The sequence below is a fragment of the Protopterus annectens genome, chromosome 1.part0 (assembly GCF_019279795.1).
Source record: "Protopterus annectens isolate FY-2018-M chromosome 1.part0, PAN1.0, whole genome shotgun sequence".
NCBI lineage: Eukaryota > Metazoa > Chordata > Ceratodontiformes > Protopteridae > Protopterus > Protopterus annectens.
Genome location: NC_056725.1, coordinates 1,546,600,964 through 1,546,617,558, shown reverse-complemented (window position 1 = coordinate 1,546,617,558; position 16,595 = coordinate 1,546,600,964). Strand labels below are relative to the sequence as shown.

The window sequence follows — 16,595 nt, the reverse complement described above, 5'->3', positions numbered from 1 at the left end:
GTATATGTTTTAACAGTGAATTCTTGAAGGGAAGAGATTAATACCAGTCCAGCTAATTTTGAAAAATAGGTTGAAAATTAAATGGGTTGTTTTAGGCCATAAAGATTTTATTTTACAGGTCTGATTGCAGCCAGAGACAAAAATGTCTGGGAAATTCAGGACTGATAATCTTATTGTATTGTTCTTAGGGGTGAACTATTTGTTACCCTGGAAGAGTGGAATTTTTTTAAATTGTTTTATAGCTTTCAGATGCTGTGACAGATCTTAGCAAAGTTCTGGGTGCATATTGTACCTGAGTCAGGTGACCAGATATGATGTCATTCTATAACCAGCACTGAAAGGCTTTTTTTAGATATTAGTGAGAGATATTCTGGACCTCTCACAGCAGCACTTTATTTTTCAGAACCTGACAGGAAAGCTCTCTCAGAAATATCTCACACATCCACACACCTCATTGTGCCTTGCTATAGTAAGCAACCCAACACACTTAATCTTCCCTTGCTTTAGTAAGTAACCCAGGGAACAGTAATTCTTTAGTGAGTCAGGAAAATATAGTGAGATTAGTTAAATATTGTTTTCCTGCATCTAAATCTATCCAATTGTGTTATTTTTTTATATTTTCTGTGATTGAAACTCTGGTGTTTATTGAAATTAGATATTCAGTATTCTCATGTTTTCTATTTTATTATTTATTATTAAATATTTCTATACCTTTCATTATGGCTGATCTTTTATAGAATATTTTAACATTTGAGAGTACCTGTATTTATTTGGTGACACTGTGGCTGCTCCTGAAAGCCTTGCTGTTTGGTCAACACTACCATTTGATTAGTATTCATTTCACTCTGTGTAATTGGGTATCATTGTAAGAGCCTTAGAGTAACTTACTGCTGGCAGTGTAATTACCTTATAGTCTGGGTAGAGGGGCAACAGCTGGTAAATCTGTGCCAGCCTTTCCCATGTGTGTGTGTGTGTGTGTGTGTGTGTGTGTGTGTGTGTGTGTGTATGTGTGTTTGAAGATCAAATATTCAAGTGGGTGTGTCAGCTACTTTGAATAGGGACACAGAGCTCCAAGTGGTCAGTGTGGAGTCTTGTTTGGGGCCTGGAGAGAGAGATACAGAGTGCGTCCCCAGGTCTGGAGTAAGCTCCCTTCTGTGTGCTCTTAAGGGAAATTGTGCTTGGTACAGAGAGCTGCATCTGAAAATACTATGTGAATCTATTTTTGCTCCTAGTGACCTTCCCTCACCAGTGTCAGTAGTGAGAATTGAGGCTCCTTGATTGGTGGCCCAGAATAGGGACTGTCATGGTGACTCTGAATTTCTTTCTTTTTTTTTTTTTTTTTTTAATTTTTGGCTATTGAAAGATTTCTTTCATTGCTTAACATCTGAGTACTTTATGTTATGTATAAGAAGCTGCTGGACTTTCATGAGAACTTTATCATTTTTGTTTACAAATCCTCTGATTTTCAGAAATGGTATGCTGGTTTTGCTAATAGTTTGGCTGAAATGAATGCTTGACAAGTAGCTGAATATATCTGGTTGCTCTGAATGTGACATTGACAAAGTTCTGATGTCTGTGCATTGTATCTACTAATTACAGTTGAATTATTCGAACTGCTTCTGCTATTTTAGATCATTAAGGACAATTAAAAAGAAGAAACTTGTGTTCTTGAGTTTGTCATTAAATGAACTGTTGGGCTGGCCTGCAAACTGTGGGTTTGCATTGTGTTCCTTGGCAAGTGGAACATTTGTCCCAGTATTAGGTCTAGTTATGTAGCCAATAGTGACTTCTAAATTGTGGTCTTGAAAGGGCGTCACTTCATTCTTCAAAACATAATTTAGCTTATCTTACAATTTATTTTTCCATTGTCTTGGCTTATTGTTTGTATTAATAGCATATCTCTTTATTATGTATATTGTCTTTATATTTTATCTTGTTCATTTTGTAGTACTGCTTAAGAAATAAACACTAGAATAAATTAGAACTTAAACTTTGAACATCGGGAGGGATGAGAATGAATGTCTTGCCTGGTTCACATATCCCCATGGGAGATGTTCATGCAGGCCCTGCCATAAAGATGCTACCTGGAGGGGATACCTTAGATGTGAGCTCCATGCATAAAAATTGAGACTATGGAGGAATACATAACAGGTTTGTAGAAGTGGTTAACAGTGCTAGGCCTGACATAGAAGGCATTTCAATGCATCCTATAGGTCAAGAAGGAGTTAGTAACACTTCAACTACCCAAACATTGACTGGGAGCACTACTCAAGCCCCAGCACCTTAGCCCAAAGATTCCTGGAAATTATAAACTCAAATGCTATGGAACAACTAGTCACCACTCCCACAAGAGGGGACAACATACTAGACCTGATCATTACCAACATGGGGACTCTATGCTCCACACCAGAAGTATATCCCTCATTGGTAAAATCAGACCATAAATTAATTTCATTGGATGTCCACATCCCGACCCCACCCCCAGCCCAGAAAACCACAGTGAAAAACTTCTCAAAAGCGGACTTCTCACTTCTCAAAACCGAAGTGGAATCCTTCAAGGCCCCAGGGCCAGTGGAAACTACAGCCCAAACTGCAGAATCTTATATAAATGCATTCTACGGACATCTCCAGGAATGCATGGATCATGCTATCCCAAACAAAACCAAGACCCAATCATCCAAAGGCAGGCGTCCAGTTTGGTGGACCCCTGCCATAAATAAACTGTACAACAGAAGGAGGAAGCTACTACATGATAGAGCAAAATCCCTAATAGGGAAGGCATCTCTGATCAGTACTAGCAAAAAATTACGATCCCTCATGAAATCCTCCAAGGCCAGCTTCGAGAGAAAAATTGCACAGGACACCAAAGGCAATCATAAGGCTTTTTTCAGTTATGTTAGAAACCTGGGATGCAACTCCCAGACTTGTTCTGAGTTGATTCTAAATGACAAAAAATACACTGAACCCACAGACATCGCCAATATCCTGGCAGACAGGTTCAGTGCAAACTTCTCCACCCCCTCCCCCCCAAAAGAGCAAGTATCTATCCCGGCAGAGGGCTGCCTCCCAAACATCTCAGATGCTCAGGGTAAGGCTGCCCTCCCCAAAGCAAAAAAGACTGCTTCCATGGGACCAGATGGCATCCCAGGTTGCGTCCTACATGAACTACAGAAGGAACTAATCCCTCAAATAAAATAGCTATACAATCTCAGCCTCACTACAGGACATGTGCCCACAGAATGGCGTACAGCAACAGTGGTCCCACTCCACAAAGGTGGAGCCTCTACGGACCCTGGAAACTATCGCCCCATAAGCCTGACTAGCTTAGTCTGCAAGGCTATGGAGAGGATCATCATGGAGCTCATAAACAAAGACATTGGGGACCTACAGACACTAGATCCTACCCAGTTCGGCTTTGTCAAGGGCAGATCCTGCCTTTTGAACCTGGTTGACTTCTTTGAAACAGTCACCAAAGCCATAGATGAAGGGAAGGTAGTCCACACAGCCTATCTGGACCTTGCAAAGGCATTTGACACAATACCCCACTCGGGCATCATAGATAAGCTATCCAGCTTAAATATAAACCCCTATGTCACAAGATGGGTTGCACACTGGCTCAAAGACAGAACCCACAGAGTGAGAGTTGCTGGAGCCATGTCAGACTCGAAACCGGTCACAAGTGGCGTCCCACAGGGTTCTGTCCTGGGACCACTCTTGTTCGGTATATACTTTTCCAAGGTACAGGCAAACGTGGAAGGACTATGGCTCACCAAGTTTGCAGACGACTGCAAACTGGGCGCCATAATCAACTCTCCAGCTGACACAAACATCCTTCAAAAAGGTCTCACAGAGACAGATAACTGGTGCCAGTGCCATGGTTTAAAGCTAAATGCCAAAAAATGTATAGTCATACCCTTTGGCAAAAACAATGTGCCCACAAATTACCACATAGGCGGAAACCCATTAAGTACAGAGAAAGTTATTAGGGACCTGGGGACCCAAGTTGATAGCAATCTCTCCTTTGAAAACCACATTGCCAAAGTGGTTAGAAAGACCTTCTACATAGCCCACCTCATCACAAAGGGTTTCACATCTAGATCAAGAGAGGTAATCATGCCCCTTTATTCATCCCTCATCAGGCCCATCATAGAATACAATGCCCTTTTGGGATGTACCTTACCCGACACCTGCAGCAATTAGAAAGACCCCAAAAGTATCTCACCAAGAGGATCAAGGGTCTCAAACAGATGCCATATGCTGCTCGGTTAAAAAAACTCCAGCTCTACTCAGTTGCATACCGCCTACTTCGAGGCGATCTATGCCTGACATACAAAGCTATGTCAAATCCAGAATTAATGGACATGCTCCACCTCAGTAAATCTAAATCCCTTAGAGCCACACGCTCGAGGGACTTGAACCTCAGCACAGAAATAAATAGAACTTGCTGGAGGGACAGGTTCATAACCCAGAGGCTCCCTTCGCTCTGGAATAGAATTCCAGTTCATGTGAGGCAAAGCACCTCACTGAATCTCTTCAAGAAGAATCTCGATAAGTGGATGGGGGATCGTAGGTTTGTCCCAGGGATTACTCCCGTGTCACTATTGGACAGAGGCACAGTAAACTAAACCTTAAAAAGGGCACAGTATACTCAAATCAAGGGGTGGCGTAGGCCATACAGAATCGGGCTAGGCTTATAATTGCCCCAGGGCAGATAGCCTAGTATAAACCTATGAACCTATGAACAAAATCTGTTAATTTCTGACAAATTGTGGCTGCGATTCCAGCTCTTATCATTTTCACTAACATTCCTGGATTCTGAACAGTAGGAATGAGTAAACATGATGGTGGAGTTAGGAGAACAATATTAATGGGGAGTGAATGGGTTAAAAAAATCAGATACAAAAAAGGAATGCCTTAGGCTTTGGTTATTGATAGAGAGCAGAACTTGAGAATTACTGGTACCAGTATCAGTCTAGGGTATATACCTCTCATGCTCAGAATTTTGCAGAATATCCAGATTTTTGATTCATATTTTGATCTGCTCCTTTAAAAAATTGTGGTTGTTTGGCAAGTCATTAAAGATTGCAGTCATTAAATAATAGTAGACAATTAAGTTTCAGACTTCATATCCTTCATAAAATGTTTGTTGATATAAAACCTGTTGTTCTAGCGACTTTCTAACTTTACAAGGGCAGTATTTAAAATCTGTCCTTGATTTTGGCCTTTTGTCCCCTCTACAAGGAAAGACATTGAGAGGTATACTGGGATTTCACATGACATGACAATCTAAAGCAAACAGGCCACTCTGATATTTGACATTGCTTAATTTCTGCCAATCAACAGGCAAAAAGCCTTGATGGATGGCTAAGGGCTTAGTGTTCTCAAAGTATAGAATTCATCCACTTGCAGTAAAGAAGTAATGAATCATCACTCAGCAAAATAAATGATAGAAGTGTAATAAATTGTAAAACAAGCACAAAATACTTACTGAAAAGAAACAGACCAACTTACATAAAAGCATGGGTATGTCTGTTTCAATTTGAAGTTGATATTTGAGAGCTAGTTTTGGATTCTCATGTCTATTTGTATGTGTTATTGTTCTAATGATATTTATTTACTGTTTAGGTTGCTACAGATACAATTTAATTCAGCCTGATGAATTTATAGCTCTTAAAGGACCGGACTCTGCTCTCTCGAGATGCATGTGGCACCTGCAGGCTCCAAAAGATCACATGATTAAGTTGACGGTAGAGTGGACTCTCTCTGACTGCAGGGATCGTTTGGCAATCTATGATGACCTACTACCTCTGGAAAAAACGCTCATCACTCTGTGAGTTTATTTGCATGAAATCAATACTTGCTGGCATTATTTTTATTATAAGAGTATTATAAGCACAACCACTACCGTGCCAACACTGCTGCTTAATAGTCTCATCAGATGTGTCTTTTTTTCATGGAATCAAGTCTGAAGCTGACTGGCAGTTTTCTTAATTTCAAATGATCTGGAACATTGTTGCTTATTACCTCCCTCCATTATGGTTACCATGGCAGCATATAATTGTGGGTCACTAAACAACATACAGGAAACAAAACCGCTAACTTTAAGCATTTTTGTCTTTTTTGAAAGGCTGTTGAGTTTACCAAAAATGTCAAATATATATATAGTCACTGGATATTTTTTACATTCTATATTTCTCTACATGGGATAAAGCAGTGCTATTCTCTGCCACCTTCTGAATTACAGACTATAAAATGGAATCAGATTATAGTACATGCAGACTGCACTGATAATATATATCCATATCCATGTATCTACCTATCCAGTTACATATATATATATATATATATATATATATATATATATATATATATATCGAATTTTATTTGTAGATGATATCCACTTTTATTTAACCCCCCTTGCCATCCCACTGCAAGCACTTAATATAATATCTCCCTCCTATGAAAAAGTTAAGAGTTAAAAAATAAATATTACTATTTTTAAGCACTGGCAATTAATTGTGTTCCTTCTATAGCAGAAATGGAGTATTCCTTGTTTCAACTGTCTGTCTTAGCAATTGCCTCTCTACGGATAACCTTATGGTGCTTTAAGCTAAAACCTGAAAGGTAAATTCAAATAGCTTAGTCACTATATTAATGGCTAGGATTTCTTGAACCTCATCTTTAACTTAAACTGTGATTACAAATGGGCAAGATAGTCTTTTTCCCACTTCTTTTTCATATAATCCTATCACATTCCCTGTATACCTAAGTTATAAACCTTCCAGATACACCAATCCAGAAAAGGCAGCCAAGGTAGAAATTATCATATACCTGCTCCCTCACTCAAATGCTATTACAACTGTCCTACTGTACAATATCTCTCCTATATAATTTTATAACTTCATTGCATTTCTTGAACTCTTTAAAAACCTCTACAATACTAGATCTCCTCTCCTACATAATTTTATAACTTACTTCATTATACCCCATTGAACTATTTATATACCTTTCTGTACTGAAATATAAGAACCAAAACTTCTTTACAACATTTTCCATTTTACAGTATAAATCCATTTACTTCTTGCAAGACTTTAGTGCTACCAGAATTGTATAGAGTTAAAAACTCTTGATGTTAATATTTTATTGTATAAGCTTGTCTTTTAATTTTTTTTCCTGACAAATGTAACTGTTGTTTTTCCGAGAACTGCCTGAAATTCAATTGTTATTGTGATGGACTTTCCCAGTCAACAAAGACAAATAAATAAATAAATGAATCCCTTTGCATTTAACCCCATCCCTTCATTCCCATAACATAATGTATAAATAAGCTATCTATGTGCACCTTGAAATGTATCTGGATGAGAGACAGCACCCTGGCGTTATGTCACAAGCTACTCCTCCAACCAAGCAGACAGGGAGTTCTTGGATCACATTTTAAGACCACAGTTTTTCTTTAAGTATTCAGTAAATGCTTTGGCTAAACTTAACTGGCTCTCATAATTAGCTCTTTTGTGTAACTGGTATAGCCTTCATTGTTAAAGTTAATAGTAGAATTAAAAGACAGACTGAAGGAGTTCAATAAAGAATGTTAAACTAAAGATAAAACTTAATATCATTGAAGAGCTCTAAATGAAATCTAGAGATTTGCTCTTGCAAAAGCAGACTTAGATATATAAATCAAAAATACAAAAACATTTTCTTAATAAAAAGGTTTTGTACTAAAAATTATTCTAGGGCTAATGTCCAACTCAGAAATGATGGACATGCTCCACCTAAAGAAAGCCATACCCGATCGAGCCACATGCTCCAGGGATCTAAACCTCACCACAACAATAAATAGGACGTGCTGGAGGGGATAGATTCCTGTCCCAGAGACTTCCCATGCTCTGGAACAAGATTCCAATCTACATTAGCTCCTCGCTAACCCTCTTCAAGAGAAATCTTGATGAGTGGATGGGAAACAGAAAGTTTACCCCAGGGATCACTTCAATGGCTCTGCTGGACAGAGGTACAGGGAACTAATCTAAGGGGGTTGTGAAAGCCAACACATTCCAGCTAGACTTATAAATGCCTTCAGGCAGATAGCCTAGTACCTACCTATGAACCTATGATTCTGAATGTGTCTTCCTGTCATAAAACTCAGTTAAAATGATGATCAGATCTGAGATAAAATAATCTTAAACTTTTGTTTTAATATGGCTGCAAAAAGTTTAACATTCATATTTATTAGTGTTGTCTGCAACTTGACCCTATGTTTTCTAGTTAAGAGTTTTCTTAATTTTATCTCAGTTTCTCTGGATGTTACTTCATCCCATTTCATATCATATATATTAAAGTTTCCTACTGATTCTTTTAATTATTCTGTCATTCAGCACCTTTATTATGTTTAAGATGGTTTTCATAAATATTTCTCTAAAACATACACATTTCTTTTTTGGAGGGTAGTGTTTCTATTCCTTTTGCTTCCCCAGTTTTCCATGAAACCTTTTTTTGGGTCATCACTGAATTGTTTATTTTGCATTATTCCTTTATATTTATTTGCATAACTTCTAAGCATTTCTGCTTATTCCAATATTTTTAGTTTATTGTTAGAGATAATGGGCTGGATTTACGAAAGCTTGCACAGAGTGCAAGAGTGTAGGAGCTCGTGGAGGAAATATGTCCGCCATGCGATCCAGGTACAGCCAGCAGGGGCATGCACGAGAGCTGCTAAAGCTACTCTTGCACGGACAGCGTCATGGTATACAAATTACCTCATTTGCTGCTGAAAGCTATGCAAATGAGATAAATTTGCAATCCAGGAAACACTAACCTGTCCGTGTAAGATTAGTGTTACCTGCAGAAATGTACTCCATTGGTAACGGAGTACCGTTCGCAAATAGCAAAACAGAGCTATGACAGCTCCAAATAAAGGAAGCATACAGTTGAGGAAGCCTGCCAATGGCCAAATATAAGGCCACTGGCCTTTATAAATGTTTAAAATGATTAAAATCTAACTTTTTTTCCCCGATCTCCGATGTTTAAGCATAGCGCAGCACCGTGCAAATGTGCAGCGCTTTAAAAAACAAGAAAATAATTTTAAAAGAGCCAAAAATAGCCATTTTCACTAAAAAGCTTATCCTGCCATGCAGGTGAATGGCAGGCTGAAGACAACATGGCCACTGAGTACTGGTTGCTAAGGGGGGGAAGCTCAGTGTGAGAGATGTAACCACGCATTAGTAGGCAATCCTATGCAAATGAGGATAAGGATAGTGAATTCCAATTTTCCCCAGCATGTGAGCCATGTCCCAAGAGTGTAAGTGTAGGAGTAGGTGAGTAGTAGAGTAAAATATAGGTAACATCATGAGGGGGTGTGATCAGAAAGGCTGTAAGCTTATTGGAGCACAGTGTCTTGTGTTTGCTCTGAGTTGCTCAGGATTGCAAGAGGCGTGTCTACAGTTGTCCTTTTTGAAAACCAGAAACCAAAGGTGCACACCGTGAAAATATCTCAAATTTCTTGCAAACATGCACACTGCCTGTGCGTGTGTGCACGCATGTGCACTCGTTTGTGCGGTGTTGCCCCAGGCAGAAACAGAAAGGGAAAAGGAAGGAAAAGTAGTAGGAAGTTAACCAAGGAGAACTAGCAGAGCTGCCATTTGAAATATATCAGAATCAGCCAATTACACAGGCAGCAGACTAGCCCAGCTGAGCACTTTAAACTCTGCAAACAGCAGTCTACCCTGTTTTTTCCCAAGAACTCTGCAACACTGCAGTATACAAAGAGGGAAAGCTTAAAAACTTTAAAGTCAGGCAAAATGTTAGGGGCTGCTCTTGCTATCACAAACTAACATGTGCAAGGTGCTGAGGGTGGTGATGTTGTGAATGCTGCTGAGCAACCCACAGTGAGGAGACGGAGAAGAGTGTACAGACCCAGGGTAACCTACCAGAGGCTACATGAGCTGGAGATATTGGAGCACTAAAGGATGGACAGAGACCTCCTGCAGCAAATTGTTGAGCTGTGCCAGCCACGTCTTGCACACAGAACCATCAGAGGGGAACCCATCCCAGTGGATACCAAGGTATGTGTTGGCCTAAGAATACTAGCTACAGGTACCTTCCAGAGACCAACTGGTGATATGATGGGGATTTCACAGGCATCAGCATCCAGGGTACTGCACCAGTTCCTGGATGCCATGTCAACACATGTCGGTGAGCATGTATATTTCCCCAATTCCCATGAGGCACTGGCCAGCAATATGCGTCTTTTCCACCAAATAGCAGAATACCCTGAGGTAGTGGGTGCAATAGACTACATGCACATACACATCAAAGCACCACCTGGTGAACGAGGTAGGGTCTACATCAACCACAAGGGCTTCCCCTCCATCAACTGCCAGGTTGTGTGCGATGTCCAGGGCATAATAATGAATGTGTGTGCTGGCTGCCCTGGAAGCTATCACGATTCCCACATCTGGCATCTGACGCAGCTGTACCAAAGATTTGCCAATGGGGACATCCCTGATGGTCACCTAGTGGGGGATGCTGGATACGCACTGGAGCCATGGCTGATGACACCCATCAGAAATGCACACACACCCAAACAAGAACTCCATAATGAGGCACACGCACAAACAAGAAACATAATTGAGCATGTGTTTGGGATGCTCAAGTCACAGTTCTGGTGCCTGGACACATCTGGTGGAGCCTTGCAGTACTCACCAACTACATGTACCCAAATTGTCATGGTAAGTGCCATGCTACACAATATGATCCTGCAGAAACAGCTGCAGCAGGAACAACATGGGGCAGGGCCAAACAGCCCCCCACCATTGCCAAGGCCTGCACAGGCACAGCGTGACTTGGAGGAGGAACAACCTGAGCCTGCCCCAGTAGGCAGAAGGAGGCATGCCCAGTATGCCCTGGCCTTGAAAAAGAGGCAACGCATAGCACATACACTGACTCAGCAGGAACCCTGGAAATGACACCAATTTCTGGCTCACACATACAGTAAAAGGGATGCCTAACTTGACACTATCTGTTTTCAAACATGTATAGGGAGTGTAATATGTGCATCCAACACAGGCAGCCCTGCAGCACCACCTGAGGCATGAGTCCCTATTTTAAGCAATATAAAGCACTGCTAAGCAAATTTTACCAGTATTAAGCATATTTAAATACAATTACGCGTAGCTGCGCACCACGCTAACCAGCACAATGTCGGGCAAAGTTGGGCAATGTTGGGCAAAGTCAAGCAAAGTTGAGCAAAGTCAGGCAAAGTTGATCAAAGTCAGGTAAACATGCTCACACCTGCTTTACTGTTCCTTAACCAGTCAGGTCTACACAGCAGGAAAATAAAAAGCAGTGACATTGCTCGAACTCTGCATACTGTGAACTATAGTCACAGTACTAAACCACTAAGCCATGACAGCATTTCACTGGCACAGACACAACTTAAATCACTCACACATACCAGTTGTGGGGGTCACATACCTAACAGTCACAGCCAGCAGGACAATTGTAGACAAACGCAAGCACAAACAAATGCTGTATCATGCCCTCTGAAGAGGCATATCAGTAACCTCCCCCCAGGCCTATGCAGACAGATAACAGCAGGCCAGGCAGTGCGAGCTGGGTTGGGTATGCTATGAAGTCACAAACTAATATGTGTGTAATTGGAAGCTATGGTCTGTAGTACAGTGGTATGCCTCAAGCCAGTACGATAGACAACAGTACAGACTGAAATGGAGTACCTGACATAGCAGTGCAGGCCTAGCAAATGTGTATAAGTGTCAGGTGTACCCCTCATCCTATGTACACCCACAGTAATGATCAGATGTGCCCCCCGGGTAGAAATGTACAAATAATAGCTGTCCCCCTGTATGTAGAAATGTTGATAAGTCTCTGCAAATTGACTCATGGAAGCCCTGCAGGCACAGTGTGCTTCCTGTCGATGTACAACACAAAGGTGAGCCCTGAAGTAAAAAACAACTTGATTTTTCACACACATATAGTATATATGCCCATAGTGGGCATGCTCACACACAAACAAATTTAGCAAATTTCAGTCAGCAACATACTGAAAGGTCATACTGGACATGCTCACACACTTAGGCCATGTCTGAGTACAGCAGTGGACCACACATATCTGGCAGCTGAAGTTCTTACTCCAGACACTTGTCACTATTCATCAATCCTGCCTTGCGCACACAGTGATATGAAAACAGACCCATATAATATATTGGACCCCTGTCATAATCAAACTATGTACTACAAGTACTTAAGTTGTTCAAAGAAAGTGAAAATCCAAAGAAGATCAATAAATCTCCGATCAGTATCATCAAGAAGAAATGAGCACTCCTAACATTATCCAAGCCATGTTCTGGCAAAAATATTGCCAAAGAGTCCATAGAGAACCATGAAGCTTTCTTTCACTATGTCATAAATATCAGTGTAAACTCATATATGTTCTGAGTCAGTGCAAAGTGTAAATGAATACATGTACATGACTGACATTGCCAACATCTTGTCAGACAGGTTCATACATATTTACCTCCTCTCACTGACAAAAGGGCCCATTACCATACCTGGAGATTGTGAAAACCCACAAATCACATATACAATGGTTGAACAGCTCTATCCAAACCTAAAAACACGGCATCTATGGGATGACATGGTTTCCCTGGCTGTGTCATATGTGAACTCCAAAACAAACAGACCCTGCACCTGAACAGTCTGTTGAGACTCACCCTCTGTACAGGATATGAAACTGTTGAGTGGGTTACAGCAACGTTTGGCACACTCCACAAGTGTTGGTGCACAACAGACCATGGGAACTATTGTCTTATAAGCCTAATAAGCCTGATCTGCAAGGCCATGGAGTCCATCATTATGGAGCTCATAAACAGAGCTATTGGGAGCCTACAAACACCCAACCCTACCCATTTTGGTTTGGTCAGGGGCAGATCATGGTTCCTAAACCTGCTAGACAGTTTTCAAGGCAGTCACCCAGGACATACATCAATGAAATGAGCTCCACATGGCCTACATAGACCTTGAAAAGCCCTTTTCCAACATCCCACACACATGTCATACCCACAAAATCAACAACCTGTGCATAAACACGTACGTCATCTGATGGATTGCCAACTGGAGCACAGATAGATCCCACAAGGTAAAAATTGTGGTCTCCTGTTCAAGCTGGTAACAACTGCTGTCCCCCATGGCTCAGTCCTGGGACCCCTCCTGTCTGGTGTATACTTTTCAGAAATACAGTCAAACACATGAGGGCTATGGTTAGCAAAGTTTGTGGATGACTGCAAAAAGGTTGTCATAATCGATGTTTGGGACAACAGAGACATCCTTAAAAAGGGTCTCAGTCAGACAGATGTGGTGTCAAAATTATGGCCTCGAGCTACAGTCATACAGATACCACACAGGTGCCAACACCCTAAATATGGAGGTAATAATAAGGGATCTATGGACCAATGTGGATAGTCATCTCTACTTCCAGAAACACATTCACAAAGTGGTTAGAAAATCATGCTATGTGTTCCCACAAATTGCCAAGGTCTTTGCCTGTAGGTCAAAGGAGGTTCCTTCTACTCATCAGTCATCAGACCCATCAGGGAGTATCATGGCACACTTGCGATAAATCTGACTAGACAACTTCAGCTGCTGGAAAGACCACTAAAGTACCTCAACAAGAGGATTACTGGCCTCAGACAGTTGCCCCATGCAACAAGACTGAATTTAACTCAATCTGTACTCTGTTGCATACTGTCTACTCAGGCGATCTCTGCCCAACAGACAGGTCCATGTCTAATGCAGAACTGATGTACATGCGCTATCTGAAGTAAACCCAAGCTCACTGTGCCACATGCTCTAGGGATATCATCATCACAACAATAAATAGAACATGTTGCCTCTGTCAGCAAAAGTCTACACAGAAAATAAATATACCCAAACTCCGTTCGCTGCACTGAATGTCTGGACTCACTAGATACTCCAAAATTCCTTGTAAAACACTTCTTTATTCAACAATCCGATCCCATTAAAACTTTTTTTAAGTAGAATTTATTTTATCAACTACTTTCAATCATGTTTTAAAGAGTATTTTGTTCTTAAAGTACATAATATTATATGAGTTGCATAAGATGAATTTTGAATATTATTAGTGATATAATGTGTAGCATTAGGAAGGAAAATATTCCAGCACTGAGCACTTTAAATGTTTAAATGTTTAATTGATGTAAGTCAGTGGATTGTTTGATTGGTTAGTTGCACATATAAAACCCAGCATCTAATTAATGTAAGTGTTCTGATGAAGTCTAGTTGATGTAGATGAAAGCGCTTAACAAAGTTTTAATGGGTTCGGATTGTTGAATAAAGAAGTGTTTTACAAGGAATTTTGGAGTATCTAGTGAGTCCAGACATTCAGTGCAGCGAACGGAGTTTGGGAATAAATAGAACATATTGGAGGGATACATTACTAACTCACAGACTTCCCTTGCTTTGGAACAGGCTCCCAACCTACATTAAGCTGAGTCCCTAACTGACACTCTTCCAGAGGAGCCTTGATGAGTGTATGTGAAACTGAACTGTCACACCATGGATCACTTCATCAGCTGTACTACACAGAGGTCTAGGGAACTAACCCCATCTGTGGTGATAGCTGCACACTCTGGCCATACTAATATATGCCTTCAGGCAGATAGCCTATTACCTACCTATGTACCTATATATATATATATATATATATATATATATATATATATATATATATATATATATGTATATGTAGGGGGAACACAGTATAATAAGCCAAAGATGGATGGGCAGAGATGTGTGTAAGAGGCTGACCATGACAGGGAGCCATCCAGCACACATCCCAAAGGCACAAAATACATGAGGTGCACATCTCACCCACTGTACATAACAGCCACCAGTATCTGTAAGCATTACAGTGTATGTGGTCCATGTGCCTGCTGTACAACATGACTGTACAATGAAGTACACATCTACTATATGTAGACATGTACCTGTCACATAGATTCATAGGTATGTAGTAGACTATCATCACGAAGGCATATATTAGCCTAGGCAAGTTGTGCAGCTTTCACCACCCCATTGGGTAGTCTCACAAGCCCTAGTTCTAATAGTTAGTACCCTAATCCCGTTTCTAGTGGGGCTGCTGATGTGATGTCTGGCGTGAATTGTCTGTTTCCCATCCACTCATCAAGGTTCCTATTGAAGAGTGTCAGCGAAGGGCTCTGTCTGATGTACATTGGGACTCTGTTCCACAGTAAGGCAAGTGTCTGGGATGGTACTCTATCCCACCAGCATGTTGTATTCATTGTTGTGATGAGGTTCATATCCCTGGAGTGTGTAGTGCGACTCACTTTTGTTATTCGTAGATGGAGCATGTTCAGCAGTTATGTGTTGGACATGGCTCTGTATGTTAGGCAGAGTGGGCCTCTGAGTAGGCGGTACACAAAGGAGAACAAATTTAGTTTTACCAGTTGTGTTGCATAGCACAACTGTTTGAGGCCAGTAATCCTCTTGGTGAGGTACCTCTGTGGTCTCTACAGCTGCTGGATATGCTTAGTTGAGTACATCCAAAATGGTGCATTGCACTCAATGATGGGTCTGATGACTTAAGAGTAGAGGGCCACCACTACCTCTTTTGATCCTGATGCAAACCCTTTGTTGATTAGGTGGGCCACATAGAATTTCCCAATCACTTTGGCAACATGGTTGTCAAAGGAAAGATGACTATCTAGTTGTGTCCCCAGATCCCTTATTACCTTGTCAGTTTTAAGGGGGTAACACCTATGTGGTAGTTTGTGGGTACTTTGTTTTCACCAAAGGGGATTACTATGCATTCTTCCACATTGAGCTTGAGGCCATGATTCTGACACCACACATCTGTCTCATAGAGTCCCTTCTGGAGAATATTTGTGTCATCCGGGGAATCTATTATGGCAAACACTTTACAGTTCCCAGAAAACTTAGTCAACCACAACCCTCCTGTGTTGGCATGTACTTTTGAGAAGACTATACCAAACAGGAGGGACCCCAGGACTGAACCCTGGGGGACACCAGTTGTTACCAGTGTAGAGTCTGACATGTAGCCAGCAACTCTTAATTTGTGGGATATATCTGTGAGCCAGTTTGCAATCCATCTTGTGATGTATGGATTCATGCCCAGGTTGGTGAGTTCATCTATGATACCTGACTGGGGAATGGTGTCAAAGGCTTTAGTGAGGTATAGGTAGGCTGTGTGGAGCTCATTTCAATCATCTGTAGCCTGGCTAACTGCCTCAAAGAAATCCATCCAGTTCAGGAGGCGTGATCTGCATTTGATGAAGCCAAACTGGGTGTGCTCAACTGTGTGAAGGTTCCCAATGTCTTTATTGTTGACTTCCATTATGATTGGCTCCATTGCCTTGCAGATCAGACTCGCCAGGTTCATAGAGCGTGAATGCCAAGGGTATTTTGTGGCCCCACCCCTGTGGAGTGGTAAGAACATTGCTGTGCAACATTCTATGGGTACATATCCTGTAGAGGGCATGTAGAGAGAGGTGTAGGTATCCTTGATGAATATTGATACATCCCCA

At 41.1% G+C, this 16,595-nt stretch overlaps 1 protein-coding gene across 3 annotated transcripts in view; it reads left to right on the top strand.

Annotated features, from left to right (window-relative positions):
• TMPRSS6 (transmembrane serine protease 6) overlaps positions 1 to 16,595 on the top strand; it is a 1,200,807-nt gene that overhangs the window by 653,713 nt on the left and 530,499 nt on the right. For all 3 annotated transcript variants that reach the window (XM_044068021.1, XM_044068020.1, XM_044068019.1), the window contains one exon: positions 5,626 to 5,830. In XM_044068021.1, coding sequence (XP_043923956.1) covers positions 5,626 to 5,830 — 205 coding nt within the window. The remainder of the gene's footprint in view (positions 1 to 5,625; positions 5,831 to 16,595) is intronic.